A 26,841-nucleotide genomic window follows, 5' to 3' on the forward strand; every position below is an offset into this window, starting at 1 on the left:
ATTTTAGATATAACAACAAGACGGTTCATTCATAATATTATTTAAAAAATAATCAATAATAACTCGCATCACTCATGAAGGTATCCATTATCACCGTGCGTGTGCATTAACGCCGCCCACCCTGCTTCTGATGACGTTGCTCGTGTTTTTTTTTTTCCCCACCTTATTTCAAATTACACTTTTCTCATCCTAATTTTACAAGTTGAAAGTTACAAAACAACACACGCACAGTGCTGACTGACTCTGATAACGGCTGGGTGTTCTCCGAGTCCGATCGACTCGGGTATTACACACAATGTTAAACAGACCCGGGACCCGAAGTAATAGATTGGGACCCGACCCGGACCCGGCTGACCATTTAAAATATAGCCCCGAACCCGTACAGATCCCGGGTCCTCGGGTCTCGGGTCCTCCGTGTAGACCTCTAACATGGATTCCAGTATTCCTCGGTGAGATAGTTATTAGGTACAGTACATAATTAGCTGGTCTACTCAGAATTTCTGCCAAAATGGGACGGTTCTCATTCACAAATTTGATTATATTTTGGCTAATTTGACTAATTTCAGCTACCAAAACAATTTAGTCTGTTATGGATTTGAATCTGGCTTGCAGCATTTCCCAGACATTTCTGACCTTTCTGGGCATTTTCTGGGTGATTTCTTGTTCAAAACTTTTTTTTTTGGTCCTTTGCATTCTATTTATATAAATTTGTAAAAAGAAAATATATATATATATATATAAATTTTAAATGTATATAACGTAAAATATAAAACATTTGTAATTTTATAAATAAAAAAAATTACTATGTAAATACATACTATATAAATAATATAAAAATTAAATATATAAAAAAAAAATTATTTAGTTATTTTAAATATGTACTAATACCTTTAGAAATAAAAATGGATATAAAACTTATAAATGTATATAATTAATAATATATGTATATATAGTTTTTTGCCAATATTTTTTTTGTATGTTAAATATTGTATAAAATAAGAATGCATTTTATTTCAGAAATTGTCGTAATTATCGCCAATGGCGTCGACCATTAAAAAGCCCAAATAGGCTCAACGGCTTTCCAAAAATAAGTATTGAAATTTAAAAAAAAAAAGTATTTTAATGAGTGTATTGGGGCGTTTGTAATTGTTAATGAGCGTCTGCACGTGTGGACCAGAGAGCAAAATAAGGAGCTTGAAGCTCCCCGAAGGGAAGAGTTTAATGAATGGAAGAGAGGACGAGGCATTGCATACATTTTTTGTGAGCAAAACAAGCCCTCCCTCCTTGCAGGTGATAGAGAGGATTGTTTTCAACCCTTGGAAGTGTCGCATAACCGTCCTTGCTCGTTTAGAAAGCATCTGCCCCCATCAGTTTTCTCCAAGTCTAGCAGGGGCGTCTCGTTTGCTTGACAAACTGCCCTTTCAATGTTGGATCACTCTCGAACCGTTTGATTGAGTCAGCCACTCCTCTTTGAAACGAATGACTCAATCAGTTACCAATTGTGTTGATGTCATGGCCAGAGTTTGATCGACACTCCAACACAAAAGCAAAAGCATAAAACCATTTCTAGAGGTCATGTGATCCATCATAACTTACCTATTGTTTAACCCTCAGATCATTTACAAGGGCGTTTCCGTATTTGCCGAGGCCGTGGCTCTTGGGTTACCGGCGGTTGTTGTGCCACATGAAGCAACGTGTTTGAACTCAATGCCAGAAACACGTTGACACAGCCGTTACTGCGACTATATTGCTTGTCCATTCCTAATTAGGCAATGCTAAATTAATGCAACATGTTGCTGTCAGAGATTCCACTCTAGCTTGTTTTTCCCAGGCTGTTGTAATTGTTGTCGTTTCCACTTTGCCGTACATCTGGACGCCTGGTGCCTCCATCATAAAACCCCACAGTTGGATAGTGTCGAATGGAAGAACCCAGAGCTCAGGCTTCGCCCAAACGCTCGTCCCCCCCAATGTTGGGCCACGGTCGGTGGGTAGTTTTTGATTACGCGCCTTTTGATCAAAGCGTGAGGCTTCCCCGAGAGTACGAACCAGCTGTGGGAGCTCCCACACCGAGCACTGACTCCGCTCAGAAGGTTTCGGGTCAACAGATCTGAGCTAAGCTGTCACCGCAAACTTTCCAATGTTCTGCTCCCCAAAACATGACAAACTCTTGTGATTTCTAGCTGTATTCGTAGCTGTGTCTGCACCATTTGGGTGATGCCTGAAAAACGAGGTTTAGCATTTACAAGGCCAGCCTCGTCAAGAACTCAGGGCGAATCATATTTGGGCGACCTCCTAAGTTAAGGGAGTTTGTTTGTTGTGTTCACATTTAAACCGGATTGCTTACAAACCACTTTGAGAAGTTTGGATTTCACCTAAAATTTTGTTTTTATGAAGAACGTAATAAGCAGAGCCCGCCCACCTCTGGGTTTTAAAGGGACAGTTCACCCAGAAATTAAAATCCTATCAACATTTATGTACTTTGTGTCATATATTTATCATATTTCAAATAGGTTTTATTATGAATATGCATCTAACAGTCAAAGCGCAGCAAGATAATTATACAATAAACAATAAAATATATAATAATAAATAACATATAATTATATAGATATACATTTTATATATATATATATACAGTGGGGCAAAAAAGTATTTAGTCAGCCACCAATTGTGCAAGTTCACCTAGCTTATCCATGTTGTGGCCAAGAAACAGAAACGTGTTAAAAAGTGTTCATTTAAATGTCACCTGTTTTGATCAAAGATTTTGTCCATCCAAAACCATTTGTTCGACACTTCATGGTTTGGTTGTTTTGTTAGTTTTCGGTTGCCGAAATTTCGGTGCATCATTTCTTTTTTTTCATACAATGGTTTTGTTGGTACCCATTGACTCTCACTGTATGGGCAAAACCAGTTAAAAATGGTCTTTTGTTTTGGGTGAACTATCCCTTTAGGTTCAGTCCGCTTTAGAGGGGACTGAGTTCGTTTCGAGCGTTAACCTAAAAACCTAAATTCCTGCGTTCTGAGACTCGTCTGGAACTCGGCGAACTCTCGATTTGTTGCATATGTTCCTTTGTTTACTCTATTTGGTCATCACCTAAACGACGGCTAGTTTTATGGCTCCCTCACTCCATTTAAGAGCACGCCGGCTCATTTAAACGGTAACTCTGGAGCCAGCCGGACCGAACACCTGGCCCGCGACTCGTACAGCTGTGGAGAGTCACCTTGCAGTGAGTCTGGGGGAATTCCCTCTTAAATCAGCCAAGTTTGGGAAGGGAAAGCAAAGCGAAGAACTGGATTCTGTCACCGCGCCATACTCCGCTCTGGGCTGTGAGTCAGACCCCAATAAAACATGCTCCTCTGATCCAATTTAAGCCACCAGACGCTTGCCAGTTCACAGTTGTTCCAATAAAACATGTAAACATCCCAATCGCTAGCACTATAGTCGAGATGAGCGCAGAGATGCTCGGCGGAGCTGTTAGGGGAGGACAAATATTTTTAGATCTCTTGGAACAGGGGCCATGCAGTTCACAGCAGAGTATTTTTGGGTTATTATATCTCGTAAAAAAAAATTAGCACTTGTGATATGATTACCACTGCCGCGTGTAGCATCTGCTGCGAGGATTCCCTTAACTTTGGTGTTAATGAAGTTTATGTAAATGAGACGACACATTTTGTGCATCCTGTGTGATTAGCGGTTGTTAATTTGAGTAGGTCTTTTTAAAAATGTTGATTTGACACAATGTTATTCTCAACTAATGTGTTCGTATATCATTTCAGCCTTCGTTTTAGCACATATTTCCTCATATATAGAGGAGTTTGCTCATAATGGCCAGTGTCCAAGTTCCTTTTTTCCTGCTGTTTATGCTGTGATCTTATAAGTAACCTATTTTAAGTATGGGAATGCCTGCTAATATGGATGGGTTACATTCAATCATCTGTCGTTTTAGTTTATTTTACTGTGCCTCTCTCACTTTGCAGAGGTTTTACCATCAAAACTTTTAGTGTAACTTTAACTCACTTGCTTATAACTATTATTATATAATGATTACAACTTTGAACTTGATTTAATTATTGTAACTGCAGGCAAGAAAATTTCTATTCATTCATTCATTAATTTTATGGTAGTGATTTAAAAGCATGCTGTTCTTTGTCTGTTAGACATTTTCATTGTAATAATAATTTTTGTTATTTACAGTTTTATTAAAATTATTATTATTATTAATAATGTTGTTGTTTTTTTAAGTGGTAAAACTTTCCCAGCATAATTGAATATTTATTTAGTTTATTTGTTTATTCATTTTTATAAATATTTGTAGTATTATAATAATAATAATTATTATTATTTTCATTATTATTAAGTTTTACCATGAAAATGTGAATTAATCAATACATTAATGTTAAATAAATATGATATAAAAACAATAAATACTTCATTATTAATTATAATAATAATACATTTCAACTGAATGAATAAATAAATAAATATATTCATTCACTCACTTGCATGCATTTTCATGGTAAAATTTCCATGCAAAGTTTAGTAATGATGCTTTTTTATTTTTGTAAGATTCACTGCGATCCATTTTGCAGTCTTTTTACTGATAACCTTCTCAATATGTGAATTATTTGACTTGCCAGTAAGAATGTAGAACGCTCATCTGCAGCACATTTGACCATATTTAATCGATTGCACATAATTCTGCAGATTTCTCCTCACAATCACAGAAAGCACTCCGTGTGAGTCCATCATTAGGCTGAGAATGTCTTTAGTCGTGTCAGATGGAGGTCCGGAGGATCAACAGCACATGGCGTTCTGAGAAGGACACAAAAGAGGCAGTTCAGGAAATAAAGCAGATCTCGCTAATGGCGCCGATCTGATGTACTGCACTTCTCCGGTTTATCTTTGCTTGTTTTCGTGTTTGAACGAGAACGCACAGTCCTAATTGCGTCTGGTTTGTATGCGGCACCAAAAAAAGCAAACTTCGTTTCAATTCTCCTCGGGTTTTGCCCAGGTGGGACCTGCTTCGTCTGGACCCAGGAATAAAACAGACTTTCCTTAATTGGGAATGAGCATGTTTTCATTAATGTCCTGCCAGCGGGACAAAACGAGCTGTCCTGCCAGTAGACTAATTGGTGTAATTAGGGAGCACACAATGCCAGGCATGGCAGGATCCTCACGGCTGTTATTGGCCAGCGCTGATTATAACAGGGAGATAAAGTATACAATTTGCTAAAGAATACAACTTTAGAAAATACTTTTATTTTGAAAGTATAGATTAAATGGTTATATAAAAAGAATAAATTATACTTGGTGTAAAACTGATTAAAATATTGCAACAAAAATAAAAGCTGAAATTATACACTCGTATATACTCGTATAACTAACGTTTTATTCTGAATTATAGATTAAATAGTTACATAAAAATAATGAGTTATGCTTATTAGTGTATCTCGGTTTAAGCTTAGCAACATGCTAATCTCTATTGAAATTAATCCTAAATTGAATCTTTTCATGTTTTTTCATACCAAAATCAGTTACATATGAGGTTTTGTTTCGGTTAGGATGCTGACTGAGAAGCCAGCTGCCTATGCAGAGCTGTAGCATTAGCAGTATTGGACGAGAATGCTTGGCTTTTCTGTTGATGAGATGGTTTTGATGTGGTCATCAGAGCTGTTAGCAGGTTAGTCATTGCTGTTGGTTTGTGTGTGGAGTGTAGTCGGCTACTACACGGTTTGTTTTGCTAAATGTTTTGGTTTGTGTGGCCATGTGCTCGTCTCTACTCCTCCCTCACGCCATGGCTGTTATAGCTTTATCACGCCTGCCGCGCTGTGGTCTTTTTTTCTGCACGGCCCCCTCCTCTTCCTCCTCCTCCTCCACCACCTCTTCTTCCTCCTCCTCCTCCACCACCTCTTCTTCCTCCTCCTCTTCCTCCTCCACCACCTCTTCCTCCTCCTCTTCCTCCTCCACCACCTCTTCCTCCTCCTCCTCCACCACCTCTTCTTCCTCCTCCTCCTCCACCACCTCTTCTTCCTCCTCCTCCTCCACCATGCTAGGTTCCGTGGAAACCTCCTCTGAAATTCCCTCCTCCGCCTCTGGAATCTCTGTGCATTCCGAGTCCTGTGTGATGAGAGTTTTAGAATCACTACAGCTGTTGTCCTCCTCCTCTTCTTCATCCTCCTCCTCCTCCGCCTGGCTGCCGCTGTCTTTCTCCGTGTCTGATTCTCCGTCCTCCTCCAGCGTCAGTTCAAACTGGAACTTGTCTGCTCCTTAATTGGATTGGGATATTGTTGCTGCGAGTAAAAGTATATATAGCTCTTTTAAGCAAGTACCCACCTGGCAGCATGCTAACAACCAATCACAACAGTTCAGCTATGACTAATCATTCTAACATCTTGGCAGTGAGCGACATATTTTCACTTTTCTTTTCCAGAAAATGCAAAAATAAAGGGTTATCGTGGTGATTATTTTACAGGTAGCTAAATTAAGATATGTAGCTAAACTAGTAGAGCATTGCGCTAACAGTGCATAGGTTTGATAGTGGAATTGGCTAAATACATTTCATTATTGATGGTTATTTGAAACGATCATATTCTCCCTAGATTTTTCTTTTCTTGTCATTCTCGTCAACACCACGCTTGAATTAAAATCATTTATTTATTATTGTGATGCATATTTTTCTTTATCAATGACAAAAACAAAATGTTGACAAATTGAGAAAAACACCACCTCTTCCTCCTCCTCCTCCACCACCTCTTCTTCCTCTTCCTCCTCCACCACCTCTTCCTCCTCATCCTCCTCCTCCTCCACCACCTCTTCCTCCTCATCCTCCTGTTTCTCCTCCTCTTCCTCGTTCTCCTGTTTCTCCTCCTCCTCCTCTTTCTCCTCCCCCCATCCTCCTCCTCTTCCTCCTCGTCCTCCTTCTCCTCCCCCTCCTTGTCCTCCTGTTTCTCCTCCTCCTCCTCCTCGGCCGTGGCTGTGTTTGTGTGAAGGGCCGGGCTGGTCAGGTGACCATATGGAGCTCTTGTTTATCACTTTGCTGTGGGTCGGCAGGGCGGCTGTTAATCTTTAACATTGAATGCTGCTCGCTGGCCTCCATCTGAACACGCCGCACAGCAATGCTGGGCACTGACCATCGTCCTCGCTTCACATTTATCCGTTTATTCAAGCAGACGACTCGCAGTTTGTGCTCCTGCAAGCCAACTTATTGGGTGGAATTAATGGAATTTGGAATAAATAAAAAATAATAAGAATATTACTTTTTTTCAGAAATCTTAAAAAAGAAAACAAATAAATGTAGAAAAAAATTAGATATCATTTTTATAATATATATGTCTATTTGTTCAGATATAAGGTTATCATTTTATTTTGCACAATTCTAGTATCATTAATATGTTTTTGACTTTTCATAATTAAGCACATTTTTATTGTAAAGTTTTTGAACATTAAGTTTTTCTTCCTTTTTTTTAAGATTTTAAAGAAATTAATAATTTGTAATAAGTTGCATTACGAATTAGTTTTTATATTTGATGTTATATTTGTTCAGATATTAAGTTTATAATTATTTTGCTTAATTCTATACCATTAATATTTTTGCACTGTGACATTTCATAATTAAATAAGCACATTAATTGTTTTTAAACTGATTTTTTAAGTAGAGCATTGCGCTAACAGTGCATAGGTTTGATAGTGGAATTGGCTAAATACATTTCATTATTGATGGTTATTTGAAACGATCATATTCTCCCTAGATTTTTCTTTTCTTGTCATTCTCGTCAACACCACGCTTGAATTAAAATCATTTATTTATTATTGTGATGCATATTTTTCTTTATCAATGACAAAAACAAAATGTTGACAAATTGAGAAAAAATACTGCAAAATATTAGGAATGGTTTTTTTTGTAAATAATTTAGCATTGTGATGCTTTTTTTTTATTATCGGGGACTGTTAAAAAAACTTCGATAGTGCATTGATAATATTTTGTTGGGGTTTTGTGTCATAATTTCATCAACATTGTGTGAATTAAAAGAATTTTTCATTATCGATGACAAAACTTAGTGTTGATGAAAACATGGCTAGATAAAAACACTGAAATATCAGAAACGTAGTTCTAATTAAAATCATTTATATTTGTAATGCGTATTTTTATTTTTAAAATGTAAAAATTGCTTCATTAGTACATTGATATTTCGCAGTGTTTATTTTTGTCATTTTCATCAACACTATTTGAAAAAGCATTTATTTTTGTCATTCATATTTTTCATAGCAAAAACAAACTAAAAGAAAAAAACTTAACTGCATTATTTATAAATTATTTTTTGTTTGTGTATTATTATAATCATTTTTACAGTAAAAATTTATTTTTACACTCTAATAAAATTGTATTAAAAAGTACCACCATTATGTGAATAATTTTACTTTAAATATATAGGCTAATGAATGTTTTTTCCCCCAATTTGTTTTAATGGGAATTGTGCCTAATCATCTTAATTATAGAAATAAGAAATTATGTCTTGCTTAAAGGAAATGAAGCCTTTTTTCCAATGAATTGGCTCTAAAAATAGCCATTGTCGTAAAGCGAGACATCAAGAAAATGTGTGAAATATGGACATTTTAAAACCTTGCATTAGATGACCATTATAAGTGTTTTTTTTTTGCACATCATTTTGGGTTCTGGAATCATTTCACCAAGTCATAAGCCAGAAACTGTATTCACAGCCATTCTCAGGGGTAGTTGCAATCTTTTGTTGCACTGCAAGCAGGATCGACACTGATACGTTTTCATATGTTGCACATTATAGACTTATATTATAGACTTCACCATTTCCTCAATTGTAGATGTGTTTCATATCCCAGTATTCCATATATAGAGGCCATATATAGGCCAGAATGCTTGTAGGCCGTTACCTGTTTGAATTATTTCTGGTTCAGCACCTGTTTCATTAGGTGCGCTCCAAGTACACTACATAGTGCATTAAACTTTCCTCATCTTAAGTTGCATTATACTTCGACTCTGTGATCCAATAACAAGGTCACAGATGCTGAAGGTGTACACAATCTAAATGTACAGTATCAAGACTTTACAAGGACGTGTTTTTTTCCGCTTTTCTGCCATGAACTAGTAATAAAATTGTTCCCTGTTTGTCTTTGGCTCCCTGCGTTTGCTGTCCTATTGTCTTTTCTTAGTGAGTCATTGGCGTTGCTCACCAACTGAGCTGTACTTTCATTATTTGACAGTCTCAAAGCAGCTCTTATTAATACATATTCTAGGAAATTAACAGTCGCCCACCAGCTAGTTTGAAGGACGTGGCTTTCAAAATATAGACTTTGGGAAAGAAGTCAGTGTATTTAATTGAATTGGGATATTGTTGCTGCGAGTAAAAGTATATATAGCTCTTTTAAGCAAGTACCCACCTGGCAGCATGCTAACAACCAATCACAACAGTTCAGCTATGACTAATCATTCTAACATCTTGGCAGTGAGCGACATATTTTCACTTTTCTTTTCCAGAAAATGCAAAAATAAAGGGTTATCGTGGTGATTATTTTTAAGTTTTGTACTCGTTCAGGAGAATGTGTAATAGTGCCCCCGAGTGTATTACAGTGAAAACACGGAAAGCCGTAAAAACTCGTCTTTGGCGGGGAAGCGTTTTCTTCTAAAAGACGAGATAACTCGTCAATGGTGGGGAAAGAGTTAATTAAGAAAAAAACTGCATTGTTAATATTTTGTGGTTTAATGTAGTCATATTTTCGTCAACATTTAATTACAATTATTTATTCATCATTGTCATGCATATTTTTTTATCAATGGCAAAACAAACATTTTCATCATTAATTTCTTACATACTGATGATACAGTGTGTATACCTAGAACACACCAAATATCTTTGGTTTAAAGTAAAGATAATTGAATGTTTTTCTGAGGTTGCTTGAGAAGCTGGGCTAAGATTTGGAAACGTCGCAAGGAAAAAATGTACAGAAACATCCTCATGGGGAAAAGTTCACGCGCTCCGCTCTGGAAACCGCGGCACCTGTGCAATCAAATCCGTAACCCTTTCTCCTGCTCACCCAGAGGTCATTGACGAGGAAACCAGATTATTCGGATATCACCGTAACCCTGGAAACAGTCAAGCTCTCTCTGACGGGAGCGAGCGGGAAGGAGCGCGTCTGGCGCGGTGTGCTGCATTGTGAATATGAAGCAGCTCTGTATCTGCACTGCAGCCGTTGCAGTGCTTCAGGTCTCTAGAGCAGGGTCAGCCCAGCCCAACCTGTCCCGTCAACCCTCTCCGCACATGTACATTCACCACAGACCCCGCTACTGCTCTCTGGAGTCTCTTTACTGCACTGCCTCAAATCCAATCGGATGGGTTCTTTTGGATTTATTTTATCTCCGATTTTGTCAATTGCGGGAGGGACATTCATCATAATGTTTCTTGTGTAATATTTTATTATAACAATAAGTAAAATTGTAAACTTGTGAACAAATTGAAGGATTCAAACAGTAGCCCGTTAGTTTGTGGATCTTTTGAATGCTTCATGAAAAGAGCTGGTTTATACGATTCATGAACAAATGACTTATGAACTGTTCCTTTTTAGATAATCAAAAAAAATATTGCGCAACCAAAGAAGTCCGATTCACAAATAAATGGCTCTTATGAAGCGGCTCTTAGTGAATCAAAAACATACAGCACACCCAGTGAATTCCATTTTACAAACAAACAACTCTTATAAACGGGTTTCTTTTTAGTTAATCATGAACAAATTGAGGGATTCCAACAGTAACTCTTAAGTTTCTGGGTGTTTTGAATGATTAATGAAAAAAGCCGGTTCATACAATTCATGAACGTTACTTATGAACCATTCCTTTTTAGATAATAAAAACATACAGCGCAACCATTTAAGTCTGATTCACGAACAAACAACTCTTTTAAACTGGCTTTTTTAGTGAATCAAAAACATACAGCACGACCAGTGAAGTCCAATTCACAAACAAATGATTCTTAAGAACCAGCTCTTTTATGGCGCTTTTCCACTGCATGGTACGACTCGGCTCGGTACGGCACGGTTCGGCTCGGCACGGTTTGCGTTTCCACTGCAGTTCAGTACCGCTTTAGAGTGGACGGGACTATTCACTATTCACCGCCTCTACTACCACGACTCCTAAAAAAAACGTTTTCATTCCGCGTCGCCCCATCAAGCTCTCATGGGATCCGCTCCTCTGCTATCAACGAGAGGAACGTCTGTTCTTCCGCAACCGACAACAAAACTTTTTGGTTGTTAAAAAAAGGTGCGCTCGTTCAAAACGGTTGCGTTCGATCCTTCACTGGCTGTGCTGATTTAAATCTAGCGGTTCTTTTGTGTTTGTGTCGCAAGTTCAATGACGCAGGTACTGACTATTCTCTCCGGCCAATCCGTGATCAGCAGAGTTTACACATCACGTTTTGGTAACGGTACGGTTCACTTGGAACCCCAACTGAGGTGGTACTAAAAAAAGTACCAGGAACAGTACCCAGTGGAAAGCCCCCCAAAAGTGAACCATACTGAGCCGTACCATGCAGTGGAAAAGCGCCATTAGTGAATCAAAAACACACATCTTTGACTCTGACCACACTGATTGCACTGCATGTATTGGATTCACTAAAAATCGGCTTATGAGGCAGACTGCATTGGTCACGCTGTATGTTATTGCATGCAGCCTGTAAAGCTCAATAGAAAGATGTGGTTACTTGCCGTTATTTTGTGATACACAAACATTTGGTCTCATCACTTTTAATTTAGACTGCAAACTTGGATAAAATATGACTTTACTGTCAATCATTTGTATATAGCTTGTGGATGCAATATGTAAACCACCTGAAAGAGACACATGCAGAAGGGCAAGCAGAGGCAGAGAGAGACTGTGACTCACTGTAAGAACAGCTGCTATGAGTAACTCCTTCCAGACAGATGCCCGCACTGAGGAACCATCTAGATAACAGGTAACTCACTGTTCTTCTGCAGGAATCTTTAATTGAATCACTATCTCAGCCACAGAACATCCTGCACGGCCTTGATGGTCTGTTTGTCCCCTTCTTATGATGCCATAATCCAATTTTTGTCATTGACCAGAAGTTTAGGACCAAGAATGACCCTTGAATGTGAATAGCATGTGTCAACCGCCAATTAGACTGATGTTTTTTTGATTGGCCTAATCCGATTTTGTCACTTTGGTTGTGTGGAGAAGCTAAGCTTTGCATTTTTTCACCACCTCTTAAGTTCACCTGCTCAAGGCACATGAGTCTGTCCTGCCAGTCACTGTGACAGTCAAGTATTTGTGTGTTAAAGTCTACGCTGATGAGTTAATTGTTCAGCAGTCTGGGTGTAAAGCTCAGTTACACATTAAAAACTGGTTAGTGTTTGTTTATCCCAAATATGGAGGGGAAAACCCAATTGTAATTTTGAGAAATGTGTCTCAAAACACTTCCTTGTGCATTACACGCGGTATGAGGACTTCTTGGCTAAAATTGCTGTTAAAGGAGGATTGTGGTGGATTTAACAAACATTTATAATTTTATAAAAGCACTTATATTATTTCTTCTGTTGAAAGTTGTTTATTTGAGCAATAAAACTGTTTAAATTATGATTTCGGCAGTTGTTTTAGTTTATGGCATTAAAATATACTATTTCAATAAAATTGGGAAAAAATTGCCACAGAGACCTCCTTTTTAAACTTTTGTTTTTAAAAGTGCAATTTCAAATTTTAGCAAAATTATTGTAAATATTCATATTTGGCCCAACTAAATACTTGCTATAAGAATTTTTTTTACTGAAATCATGTTAACTTACTGCTTATATCTTGGCCCCATTCACTTCCATTGTTACTTTCTCATCGCAACCTCCATTAATTTTTTTATTTTTTAAATATAGAAAACGGGTGACGAGTGGAACCACATTTTTGTGGTCATTTTTGTGGTAATCAACATTTTGGCACAAAACCATTTAGATTTTACCTTAGAAGTACTTGGTTAAATACTTTGAACCCATTTTTGGAGATTGCACAATGCAAACATGAAAATTGCTCATCCCATATTGTGTTTTATAATACTTTTATGCAAAACTTGGCGCCCAATGTGGGGATCTTCAAATTAAGCACCAACCGACCAAGGCTAAGATTATGAATGAATAATAATTCATGTGAATCCAATAAATCTCCTTAAATGAGTCCAATTTTGTTTAAAAAAAAAAAAGAGACAAAGATTTTTATACTGTTGCTTTTCGTTATTGGCTAAGTGACATGGACGTTCTGCCTGTGCTCGTGTGCTTGCCGTTGAGGTGTTGTGGGATGTTTGTTCATGACAGGCACTCCCACAACTTGCCCAAGCAGGTCCACTGCTCACTCCCGTGGTGAAGTGTGCACACTTGCACCCTTAAAATGCAAAAAACGTCATCTTATGATTGATCAAGTGAACTATTTTAAGTGTTCTTTCAGAGGTTGATTCTTCAGGAAGACGTCATTGTGTCTGCAAACGTGAAATTAGCATTAGTTTTTGCTTGTGCTGGTCAACTCCTTGGTATTGACCACGGCCTGATAGCGAATCACCTTTGCACTTCCTGTTCACCTGCGTTGCGTAATCTGGTGAAATCAGGGATGATTCTTCTGAAGCTTGTTTTTGTTTGTCGAGTTCTTGGACCGATGAACCTTGAATGATGGGTTACCCGGCCAGTGTCTTTGTAACATTTCTGTGTGTTTTCCAGTGCGCGGTTGCATAAACAAGGTGCTTTCATACCTTCGGCTGCGTTCCAGAGCTTTCTTTCCTTTCCTCCTAAGCAAGCGCCTCGAGGCTTTCTTCCCTCCCCTATTTACGGGTTTGTTTTGTTTACATTTCTATCCTCCCCTCCCCCAACTTCCTCACTCTGCCTCCACTCTCGTAAGCTGCACGCCTCCTAACAAATGATCAGCAGCGTTTACAGTAAATCTTTTGAAGCCTGAGACATGCGAGTGCAGCCAAATATAGTAAAAAGCCATCCAAGTGCTTCAGCGTGCACATGTAAATGCATTAGCGTGTTTTTATGGGGAATCCGCAGGAGTTTTCAGTGAATGCTGTTGACCCGTGACCTCAGAGTGAATATAGGGAAGCGTGTTTATGGTCCGTGTCGCGCTCACATGTCACTAGGGCTCAGTGATATGGAAAAAACAATTAGGTCTTGATGTTTTTCAGCCTTTTGATGATATTCAGACTTTATGTATGTATTTACTTTGTCTTTAAAGGAGAATTTTGGCTAAATGCTCTTTTTTCCCCCTATTTATTTAGTGAAAAAATATATTTTATTGTCTTACATATTATAATGTATAAGTGACAGAACCCTGACAATGTATATATATATATATATCAAGTGTTTTTTTTTTATTTAAAATAAAATTTTAAAATGACACTGAGAATTTTTATTTATATTTTTTATCAGATTCCAATTTTATATCACTACCAAAATTATTGTGAATATTCACATTTGGCACAACATAGCATAAATTACAACATAACATAGCACAACATAAATTATTTATTTACTTTATTTACTTGTTTATTTATAGGCAGCTACAGTGGGGCAAAAAAGTATTTAGTCAGCCACCAATTGTGCAAGTTCTCCCACTTAAAAAGATCCTAGTAATACACAGAAGTTAATATTGAATTAAAATTTATATGAAAATAACCTCCTTTTTTATTCATCATTATTCTATAAATCAGATTCAAATTTTATAGCTCTAGCAAAATTATTGTGAATTTCATATTTAGCACAGGGTAGCACCTGCTTTGTAAGTTAGTCCCAAAAAAATAATTAAAAAAATGTATTAAAATTAATCCGACATGGTATTGGAATCGATTATTCATGCACATCCCAAGATTGCTGATATCGTTTAAAGACATATATTTGAAGGGAGGACAAGATTTTGGAGAGAGGGATGAGCAGTTGCAGAGTTCAATTATAATGATAAATGTAATAAATATATAAAAAAAGCGTTTTTAATAGTGTAAGTGGTAATGCAATAATTTTGATACCCATAAAAGAACAAGAAATCAGACATCAGAACCCACACAATGCTTATGAATGAAAGCAGGAGGGACTACAAAGGCCGCAGAGAGAAGATGTGTGTTTACACAGCGATCATCCTTGGGAGACGCCGCGGAGGCTGTCCTGGAGGGGTGGGGTGGGGTGGGTGTGTGTTTTGTGCAGGGTTACGCAGTCCTGCAATCGCTGGCGTATGTGAGGAATGCTGTGAGAGTGGAGGCTGCGCCCGTCTGCATGCTCGCTCCTGCCTGTCCTCGTGTATTCTGAATGCGTTCCCGCTGCATCTGTCTGCCGCCTGTCTGCCGGCGCGTCGGGGGTTAACGCTGGGCGGATATCTCTCTCTGTTGGAAGAGGCCGTTGAATGGCTGCCTTCCACGGACAGCAAAAACATTGGTTAAGGGTGAGGGCGGATCTGAGGCTGCTTGTGAAACCCGGACTGGAGTTTCGACTGGATCGGGAGTCGGTGAAAGATTGTGGCGTGTACAAATGTGGGTTGGGCCTTGCAGTTGAGGCAGACAGTGGTTAAATATGCTTGTTTAAGAGTATTAAACACTTCAAATTGACATGTTTTGCACAGTTTCAGGAATTTTGCTTTGGCTTTCTGTCTTTTTGTGCCTATTCTGTTTGTATGTATGTATTCAGGATCTTTTCGCCTCCATAATCCCCGTCACCTATCGGCCCCATTTGTCCTTTTTTATTTCAATCAGGCAGTGGTATGGTCCGCCCTGTCGCTGACAGGCAGAAGGGTCCATGTTGTTTTGCTCCTGTGAGGCGGCCCAGTGTCACATGATGGAGGGTTTTATGGCACTAATGAAGTCCAACAGATTTGTTTCTCCACTGTAACCTGGAAGGCCTTCCGTGTCCGACATCTATGAAATAGTCTCAGGAGGCGGCATTTCTGCTCAGGCTGAATTTAATGCTGGGTTGCATTGACACGCTGTGCATTAACATGCTTAGATGACTCTTTATATAAATATGAACACGCATGCTCTACTGTTGTGTGTAGTTGCTTAAGCAAACTTGAAAAAAAAAGAAAGTTTATTACCATAATTTTACATTGTTTTTATTATTAATGTATTTATTTTTACATGTTTGTATTATTTATTATGAATCATTTTATAATTTTTAATATTTCTTTATTTGAAATAATTGTAAAACAAATCTATACTGTGCAACAGTTTCTTTAAAAAAAATTGTGTATAGAACAGTACACTGTGTGTGGTACACACAAAGTTTAACTGAATGTTTTATGAGAAATCATTTTAATATTTTATTTATTCATATAAAAATTATGTTGAAAAATCACCAAAAAAAATTCTATATTGGATACTATTTTCTTTAAATAAAAAAATTAACGAAATATAAATAAAAATAACAAGTCAGGTTGTATCTTGGATATTTTGTCAAATTTACTCACAATTTCAGAGTAAAAATCAATTCTACGCTTAATTTTTGAATTTGGTGAATACATTGAATACATTAAGAATTGCAACTTTTTTTTTTTTTTCAGTTTTTCTGTTATGTTTAAATATGCCAACACTGCATTCTCTAGTTGAATATGCTCTAATTTGTAGAATTTTCCAGAACATTGGATAAAGCCGGGTTTAAAATTCTTGTTTAATTTTAATTAACTAAAGTTTTAATTTTAAAAACATACTAGAGTCAAATGTTTTTATAGAGGGTATTTTGGATATCTCTTTTTATCACTTCATAAATCACAAAATACTGTCAACAGCCAGAAAAATACACATTTTAACCATGGTTTTAGGAGTAAAGTGTTGTATAAAACCAGGCGAGTGTTATATGAACGAACACCCCTTAGTAAAGTCCTTCAGAATATAGATGGGAGTGTTTTGTGTATGTGAATGCTACTAAAGTGGGGAAACAATTTTTGTTTTGAGAAATTGAGAGAACAGCCTTTAAAAATATGTGTTGTATTTGAAATCGACAGATTTCAATTTTTGTAATAGAAATCTGTTGTTTCTCACATTAAAGAAAAATTAGTCTAAAAAGTCCTTTTCTCACTTTTTTTCCCCTCACAGTTTGCCCTTCCGAATGCGTCCACGGTGCTTGTACCCCCGATAAGGAGTGCTGTCATGACCAGTGTCTGGGCGGCTGCTCCGTGCCAGGGAACGCGACCAAATGCGTGGCTTGTCGCAACTTCCTGTTTGGCGACACCTGCGTGGAGCGCTGCCCGCTGGGCTACTACACCTTCAAGGGATGGCGCTGCGTGTCCTTTAAATTCTGCCAGGACCTTCACAACCAGTGCAAGGGCAAGAGCGGCGACTGCCACGAGTACGTCATCCACAACGGAGCCTGTATCCCAGAATGCCCGTCTGGATACACCACCATGAATTCCACCTCGTACGTACCACCTTTTTTTTAAATAAATGCAACTACAGGAGCCAGACTGCTACTGTTAAACTGCATTCCACTTTCCAATCAACTCTAATCAGATTTCACTACACATCAAACATAAGTTGATGAAAAACAGTGGCAGAATGAGTTTCGAGTTAGACAAACAAATTACAAAGTTAAATTAAAGAGTCAAGTACTACTGTACTACTATCCACTAGGATAGTGTACAATCTGATTTGAATTATCTGAAAAAATTAAACACATTTTCCCTCTAAATTGTCTTTAGCATTATAAAGTAAAATTAAACTAATAAGTAGTTATAACATGGTTTTTCCAAATATTTTTAAACGTAAAAAAAGGATAATGCTTAATTGTTGTATAAAATAATCTTAAAGAAAATCAAGACCTTTTTTTATCATTATTGTATTATAGTAACAAATATATATTTATTAAAATTAATAAATTATAAATCCAAGAAAGAAAAAAAAGAAGATTAAATTGTTATAAAAGTATTAATTCATTTTGTTATAATTACTAAAATATAATTTTAAATCATTTATTAAAAATATAATTTCTCTCTTGACACTGTACATGTTCTTGACAGGTTTTGTGAGACTTTTTTTCCCCCCTCTTCTATATAAATGACTGTTTAAAGAGTGAATAATGTGCTGCAGCCATGAAGAAGCAGTTTCTGGTTAACGCTGTGATTTGTTTTGGTCATTTAGAAAATTAACGAACCAGTTGTCATGCTCAACTTGACCGGGAGAAGATAAAACTCTTCTGGAAGTATCATAGAATCATTTAGTCTTTTCGTCAGTCACGGCAAATTGAAAATGAGCAGATTATAATGGCCGGTGTCAAGTGTTGAGTGTGATAAAATGCCACCCTGATTATTCCAACAGAGTCATTTGCAATCCAGCTGAATTTGTCAAGCTAAGCAGAAGTATAATGAGCCAAACCAAAACAACATTGTGTGTCGGAAAGCGACACTAGCGGCCCTTTTTTTGAGCCTGAGTCCGTTTGACTGCCCAGGAATGTCCGGAAGCTCGCACACATGCTGGTTTGCACGTCCAGCTTCATTATTATTAACGCACAAATGAACAGAGAATTAACACCGAGAACGGGAGTAAAACGCAGCCTTGCAGGAACAATGGCAGCCTTTGTTTGCGTTTGCTGGGGTCTCGGAGGCTTTAAAAAGGTGGCTGTTTCACTGGCCTTTTGATTCCTTTGTCTCCACGTCGGAGCGCTGCAGTTGTGGAAGCTTGATGGAATCTCGGTTTTCCAGGAATTTTGTTTTGAAGTGACGTCTTTGGCTTGTTTTTCTCGTCCGGCCACCTTTCGCCTTTGTGGGAGGCAGTCATGCGGCAATAAGTCCCGTTTCATAACAGCGCCCCCCATCCATCCCTCCCTGTTATTTTCCAAATGAGATGACGACGCATCGAGAACTAAAATTTAGCGGCATGTAAATGTCATTCGACGGAGTTAAAATGTAAAAACAGTAGGTTCAACAAATCTGCGTGGATCTCCAAAACTGGAGGGGGAGTTAAATAGTGGGAGTATGGGCTTAAAAACCTAAGAGAGAAAAATGCTCATTTGTGAATGAACTGCTGAGCATTTCTGTGGGTGTGTTTGGGGGTTTCCAAATAAATTAATTCCTGAAATGCGTGATGCTGTTAAGTATTTCTTGTAGTGGCAGTTGAAAAGGGTTCAGTTAAACTCTAAATCGCCCCCAAATACACTTGAATAGGGTATGAACCAGTAACCGTTGCTCTTTAAATAATAACAGAACCCAATGATGTTTGGTTAAGTTAATAGTTTGCGCATGTTCATTCTTCCGCCAAAACCTTGTAAACTACTCTGCCAGAGTTTCGTTCACAGTACTCAATGGGGCCGCAACACCGAATGACTGAGGCTATGTTTACATGACAACGATGTAGTCAAAAACGGAAAGGTTTTTCCCTTGTGTTTTTAAAAAGTTTCACGTATACACGACAACGTTTTCAAAACGATTCGGGTTTACACCATAGACTGTATAAAAACATGGACGTAGTGTCTGTGACGTCACCCGCAAGCTTCCGAAGAGCGTTTTTGAAGCCTAAAGTAGGCGGAGCCGGCCGTCGCCATCTTGGCAGCGCGTCACTCCCGGATAATCGAAAATTGGCAAAGAGGCGGGAGCTGGTTGCTGAAACTACGCCCCCCTAGCTTGACGGTGGTGACAGCAGCGGCAATCCACCTGTCACTCAAGTGGCCACGCCCTTAATTATGCAGAAATTTAAGGCTTAATATAATTTAAACGGATGAGTTATAAAAAAATTCACCCCTCTCACAGTTGTCATGAAGGGCAAAATTAGCTATATAGACCAAAACCACTTTTTGTACCAGGCTGTAAACATATTTTTTTCTGCTGTAAAGTTGGGCATTTTAACATGGCAGGTCTATGGGTCTGACTCCCTTTTGCAGCCAGCCTCAGCCAGTCAATGAATTGCAGTTTTAGTCACTTCCGTGTTGGTTTCACGAGAGAGACCGGAAGGTTGCCGCTTGGTTTACACACATCCGTGAAAACAGCCAAAAACGCTGTATTACGTATGCCAGGCCAGTAGTTGGCGCTGTCACCTTGTTAGTAAACAGTATCTGTAGGGAAGTGACGATTTTATGTTGTATATGATGCAGGTCCGCTGTTGGTTGTAATATTGGTGAAGTAAATCCACACTTTGCTGAAGAAGCGTTAGAAAACTCTTAAACAGCAACAACAGTACCATGCACCAACAGTACCGGCGCTTGCCTTTAAAATCGACACGTACTGCGCATGTCTACATACCTAACACGTACTATGCACGCGCATGACGTCACCATTTTCAAAGATTCCCGTTTTGGGTGTTTACACGGAAACGATAACGGTGGCGTTTTCAAAAACGTGCACTTTGTCGTGTAAACGGCCCCTGAATCTACAGCACATTAACATACAGCACGAAACATGAGGAATGAATCCTTTTCAGTGAAACAAAAACATACAGCACGGTCAGTGTAATCCATTTCTCACACAAATTACACAAATTACAGCAGAGCCCGTTTAAAATGATTCCCAAACGAATTACTCTTATGAGCTGATTTTTTTTTAGTCAATCAAAAAAATAAAGCACAATTTTTGTAATCTGATTCTTATGAAGTATATGATGCAGGTCCGCTGTTGGTTGTAATATTGGTGAAGTAAATCCACACTTTGCTGAAGAAGCGTTAGAAAACTCTTAAACAGCAACAACAGTACCATGCACCAACAGTACCGGCGCTTGCCTTTAAAATCGACACGTACTGCGCATGTCTACATACCTAACACGTACTATGCACGCGCATGACGTCACCATTTTCAAAGATTCCCGTTTTGGGTGTTTACACGGAAACGATAACGGTGGCGTTTTCAAAAACGTGCACTTTGTCGTGTAAACGGCCCCTGAATCTACAGCACATTAACATACAGCACGAAACGTGAGGTATGAATCCTTTTCAGTGAAACAAAAACATACAGCACGGTCAGTGTAATCCATTTCTCACACAAATTACACAAATTACAGCAGAGCCCGTTTAAAATGATTCCCAAACGAATTACTCTTATGAGCTGATTTTTTTTAGTCAATCAAAAAAATAAAGCACAATTTTTGTAATCTGATTCTTATGAACTGGTTTGTTTGAGTACATCAAACACATACAGTTAACAGTTAATGAATCAAATGACAATGTGTAGTTTAAGACACTTTTTTCCCCTCCATAAAGGTATTAAAGTTTTTGCCTTGTTTTTTTAATGGAATCGGAGAATAAAGACAGATGGTGATAGATGAAATCTCAATGTTGTAACTCTAAATTAATTTAGAAAAATAGCATCGGATTCCCCTCCCACCCACTGCTGCAACATTTCAGCAAGATTTGAGCGTGATTACGTAAAGTCACCCTCTTGTTTTGTTAAAAAGTGTTCAAATTAAGCAGCAGAATTATACAAATGCTCTGCGCATTTGTGGGATTCATTACGTTCCCATTCCACGATTAGATCTTTCCACAGCATCTTTCAGCGCAGGTGCCGATTCTTGCATCAAAAGGCCTCGTCTCCAGAGTCGTCTCTTCATACAGCATGGATGCGGAGGTCGCATACTTCAAAGCCAAAACAACTATCCGTGGTATTTAGTTGAGTCTCAGCGGGATTGTGTTTTCACGTTTGCCCTCACTGACCTGTTCCATTCAGATGCATTGCGGCACACAATCCGTTCCAGCACATTTGGGCTCGTTCCAATCACAACAATGACAAGAGCGCAGGTGACATGAGACTTTAGCGGGAAGGGAACGATATGTTTGGCCCCGAGGCAATCGCAATCTGGAAAAGCAGTGCCAGCTGCTGACATCATGGCGAATACATGTGTAAAGCAATAGTCAGGTGTCTGAAAGCCGTTAATGACTTTGAGCGTCTTCAGGCTTGCTCTCGCAGTTTGGTCTTGATTAAAACCCATCGCTGTCATTCATTCAGGTTGAACTGCAAGCCATGCACCGGTCGATGTCCCAAACTGTGTACGGGGGTGAAGATGGTAGACTCGGTCACCGCTGCTCAGGCTCTGCGCGGCTGTACATTGCTCAACGGCAGTCTGATCTTTAAAATCAGCAAAGGAAGTGAGTATTGTGCTCTTTGAAATGGCTCCGCAAGCGGATTGATTGCATTTACGGGCATATTGTCTTTTTTCCCCATTATTTTAATTACTATATATTAATGTTGTTAATATTATTTCAAAATGTTTTATGTTTTATTTATACAAAACCATAAAATGATTATTGTGCAAGTTATTTGAACTTTTTCCTGTCTATAAGCTTATTTGTAAAAAAGAAAAAAAAGAAAAAAAGCTATTAATCTAATCTATATATTTAATATATATATAATATAATTTAACACTTTAAATAAATTACAAAAAATATTTATAAATAGACAATAGAATTTTGCTATTAAATGGCAAATAAATCCAAATACATAAAATATTTATACTTTAATATATTTATAAAAATAAAATATTAAACACTATTATAAATATAAATCAATTATTCAGTTGAACATTATTAAAAAACACATTTATGTTAATAACATATTATAACATAAATAAACAACTGAATATAAAAATTAAATGGCTCCAAAAATCAAATACATAAAATGTATAAAATTATTTTAAATGATTAATTTTATTATTTTAAATAAAAAATGTTTAAGAAAAAACTTGTATGTTTATACAATTAATTAATAAAGGTTTATATATTAAAATGTTATAGATTACAAATGATAATTAGTTTTTACATGCATAGTTATTTTTCATATTTTGTAACATTTCAAAAAAAATTATGTAATATTGATTTTGCCTTCAAATTTTTGTTAGCTTTCAGAATACTAAAGATTGTAATATTTTATTTACACAAAACCATAAAAATGTTTGTGCAAATTATTTAAACTTCTGTCATTTATTAAAAAAAATAAATATTAATTTTTATTTTATTTTATATAATTATAATAACAATATATTTTAAATTAATAAAAAATTCATTACAGTAAGTAATTACATAACACAATATAAAAAACAATTGTCAAATTAATCCAAATACATAAAATATCTATCAAATATGTATTTATATATTTATGAAAATAAAATATTAAATAGTTAACTATAACAAGTACAATTCAATTATTCAGTTTAGCATTATGATACAAAACTATTTGAAATAAATGAGTGCTATGATACATATCATAGTCATGTAATATTTTTAGCACATACTAATATGTATCTAAATATGAAGTGAAGTATGTGAAGTTACTGATGCAAATGAAAACACATCTTGTGTTCCTCAGACAATATCGCGGCCGAGCTGGAGTCTAGTCTGGGTCAGCTGGAGGAGATCACAGGCTATCTGAGCATCCGCAGAGCCCACGCTCTCGTCTCGCTCTCCTTCCTCCGCAAGCTGCGTGTCATTCGTGGAGGAACGCTGGAAGCCGAGTGCGTAAGACGCCGCCCCTGAGCTCTAGCGCTGAGCTTACAGCTTACTTAATGTCCGTTTTTGATCTTTGCAGGAACTATTCTTTCTATGCCTTGGACAACCTGAACTTGCGACAGCTGTGGGACTGGAACAAACACAACATCACCATCCTCAACGGCAAGATGTACTTTGTTCAAAACAGCAAGCTCTGTAAGTCTGAGATCCTCCGGATGGAAGAAGTGACCGGGACCAAGGACAGGAAGAACGACATCAGCATCCCAGCGTATGCAGACCAGACCTACTGTAAGACCCGCAGCGCTTTTGGTTTGAGTGCAGCTTGAGCTTTACGTCAAGCCAGGCTTGCTAATCCATCCTCTCTTCCAGGTGAAAACCAAGTTCTTAAATTTACGCAAATCCGCACGATCCACAACAAGATCTTCATTAAGTGGAAAGCGTTCTGGCCCTCGGACTTCAGGGACCTGCTGGGATTCATGGTCTTATACAAGGAAGCGTGAGTGTTACCGTTGTTTTAATGTATTATACTTTTATGTATTATTATGGTTTTGAAAAGTCACATTTTTCTTTTTAATTGTTTTGATTTTTCAGTTTCAGTTTTGTTGTAATTTGTACTTTTATTAGTAGTATTGTTTTGTGTGTATGTCTGGAATGTGATTAGTTTTAGTTTAGTTTTTATTTACTTAGTATTTGAATAATAATATTGAAAAATTATGTATATTATTTAATTAACTATACTTAATTAATATAAATGTTCTACATCCTGCTTGTTTAAATTGTATTATGTTTTGTGTATGTTTGGAATATGACTAGCTATACTTTGTATTTATTTACTTATTATTTTTAATATTAGTATTAAAATGATATTTTATGTATGATTTATTTAGCTAATTAATATAAATGCCGCTCTGTCTTGCCTGTTTTTACTTTTGTGTTTAATTACTTAACTTAAAAGTATTAAAACACTATTTTAATTATAAAAATATTACGTTTAGTTACTATCATTTGATATTTGATATTATATTTAATTATTAGTTTGAAAATGCTGTTTTTAAAAGCTTTACATTTGGCTAATAAAATTATTAAATTATAATTCATTAATAAAACTGATGTTCTATTTCCTACTTGTTTTTAAAACCACTTTGGATTAGAGAGCATTAAAAATTCTAATTAGTTAATAATACAAGCAGATTATATATTATTATATTTAATTAGAATTTGTTCAAGGTACAGTTGTTGTGTATCCTAGTCATTTTTGCATTTTATTACCTTAAACTTGAAATCATTAAAAAAAATTGTAATTCTAATTATTATTGGTTAGTAAAATTATAAATTATATAATTACATATTATAATAATTGCTTCAAAGATTGACAATGTAAAACCAAATTATTTTTATGCATATTATTTACATAATTTACGTCTTCATTTAAACTGAACAATAGTTAATATACATAATGTAAAAAATTATTTAAATAATTTTGAATGTCATACGTTCTAATATTTTTTCTTTATATGTGTGTATATATATTTGTGTGTGTGTGTGTGTGTGTTAATTCTTTAATATTAAAATATTAATAACATTTTTCTCAGCTTTTAATTTATTTCTAATCTGCACAATAGTTAATATACATAATGTAAAAAATTATTTAAATAATTTTGAATGTCATACGTTCTAATATTTTTTCTTTATATGTGTGTATATATATTTGTGTGTGTGTGTGTGTGTGTGTTAATTCTTTAATATTAAAATATTAATAACATTTTTCTCAGCTTTTAATTTATTTCTAATCTGCTATAACATTATAATAACTAGTTAAAAACTAATGTGGGAAAGCATTAAAGTACTACCTAACATTGTCTCTCTTCCTGTTTAGTCCTTATAAGAACGTGACTGAATATGACGGGCAGGATGCCTGTGGCTCTAACAGCTGGGCGATCGCAGACGTGGAGCCTCCTGAACGCGGCTCCGAGGGCAAAAGCCAGAGCGAGCCGGGTCTCCTCATCATGCCTCTGAAGCCCTGGACCCAGTACGCCATCATGGTCAAAGCCCAGCTCGCCGCCTCTGACGACCACCTCGTCCGCGGGGCCAAGAGCGAGATCATCTACATCCGCACCAACGCCACCCGTAAGTCACCGCCGCCTCTGTGCAGAAATGCACAGCAGCCGTTTCTTTTCATTATTTTGCTTCTTAAAGAGTTAACTCACCCAAAAATGAAAATCTTGTCATCATGTACTCGCCTTCATGTTGTTCCAAACCTGTGCTGAACATAAAAAGATATTTTGAAGAATGCTGGTAACCAAACAGTTGATGGTAGCCATTGACTTCCACAGTTTAAAAAAAAAAGAAATTCTATAGAAGTATTTCTCTGTTGTAAAAGCAGCATTTTTAAATCATTGTAAATAAACTGCATATTTGAAGTTTTAACAACTACATTTATACATAAAAAGTGTGTGTGTGTGTATATATATATATATATATATATATATATATATATATATATATATATATATATGATGTGTGTGTTATACATGCATAACTTAATAAATGCATATAATACAGGTTAAAAAAATGCACATTAATTTTATACATATATTTCATATATAAAATAATATGACTATAATTGTATTAATTTTAATGACATTTTATTGTAAAGTTTTTAATATAAATAATATAGATATGCATGCACACACATGCATCTATATGCATAAAATAATGTGTGTGCGTATTTTAATTGTATGCTTATAATTGCATTATAATTATAATATTAATTATAATTTAAAACATCTTATATGTAATTTTTATATATATATAAAATAAAACAAATGCAGTAAACACACATAAACTACCGGTCAGAAGTTTGGGATCAGAACGATTTTTTTATGTTTTTACAGGAGTTTCTTATGCTCATCAAGGCTGCATTTATTTGATCAAAAATACAGGAAAAAATTTAATATTGTGAAATATTAATATGATGTCAAATAGCACTTTTCTATTTTAATATACATTAAAATCTAATTTATTCCTGTGATGCAAAGCGGAATTTTCAGCATCATAACTCCAGTCTTCAGTGTCACATGATCCTTCAGAAATCATTCTAATATGCTGATTTATTATCAGTGCTGGAAAGTGCTTCATATTTTTTTTGGAACCTGTGATACTTTTTTCAGGATTCTTTGAATAAAACGTTAAAAAGAAGAGCATTTATTTCAAATAGAAATCTTTTCTAACAATATACACTACAGTTCAAAAGTTTGGGGTCAGTGAATTTTAATTATTTCTTTTTTTGAAAGAAATTAAACATTTATTCAGCAAGGATGTGTTCAATTGTTAAGAAGTGATAGCAAAGATTTATATTGTTAGAAGTTTTTAACTTTCTATTCATCAAAGAATCCTGAAAAAAGTATCGCAGTTTCCAAAAAAAATATGTT

General features: G+C 36.4%; 1 protein-coding gene across 1 annotated transcript in view; it reads left to right on the plus strand.

Annotated features, from left to right (window-relative positions):
* Positions 1–26,841, plus strand: part of LOC107593049 (insulin receptor-like) — an 85,261-nt gene that overhangs the window by 43,708 nt on the left and 14,712 nt on the right. Inside the window, exons 3-8 of the mRNA XM_016282626.1 lie at positions 17,089–17,410; positions 21,915–22,054; positions 23,271–23,415; positions 23,490–23,698; positions 23,780–23,906; positions 25,287–25,537. Of these exons, the coding sequence (XP_016138112.1) occupies positions 17,089–17,410; positions 21,915–22,054; positions 23,271–23,415; positions 23,490–23,698; positions 23,780–23,906; positions 25,287–25,537 (1,194 nt within the window). The remainder of the gene's footprint in view (positions 1–17,088; positions 17,411–21,914; positions 22,055–23,270; positions 23,416–23,489; positions 23,699–23,779; positions 23,907–25,286; positions 25,538–26,841) is intronic.

This window comes from Sinocyclocheilus grahami, unplaced genomic scaffold (genome assembly GCF_001515645.1).
Source record: "Sinocyclocheilus grahami isolate Dianchi unplaced genomic scaffold, SAMN03320097.WGS_v1.1 scaffold163.1, whole genome shotgun sequence".
Classification (NCBI taxonomy): domain Eukaryota; kingdom Metazoa; phylum Chordata; class Actinopteri; order Cypriniformes; family Cyprinidae; genus Sinocyclocheilus; species Sinocyclocheilus grahami.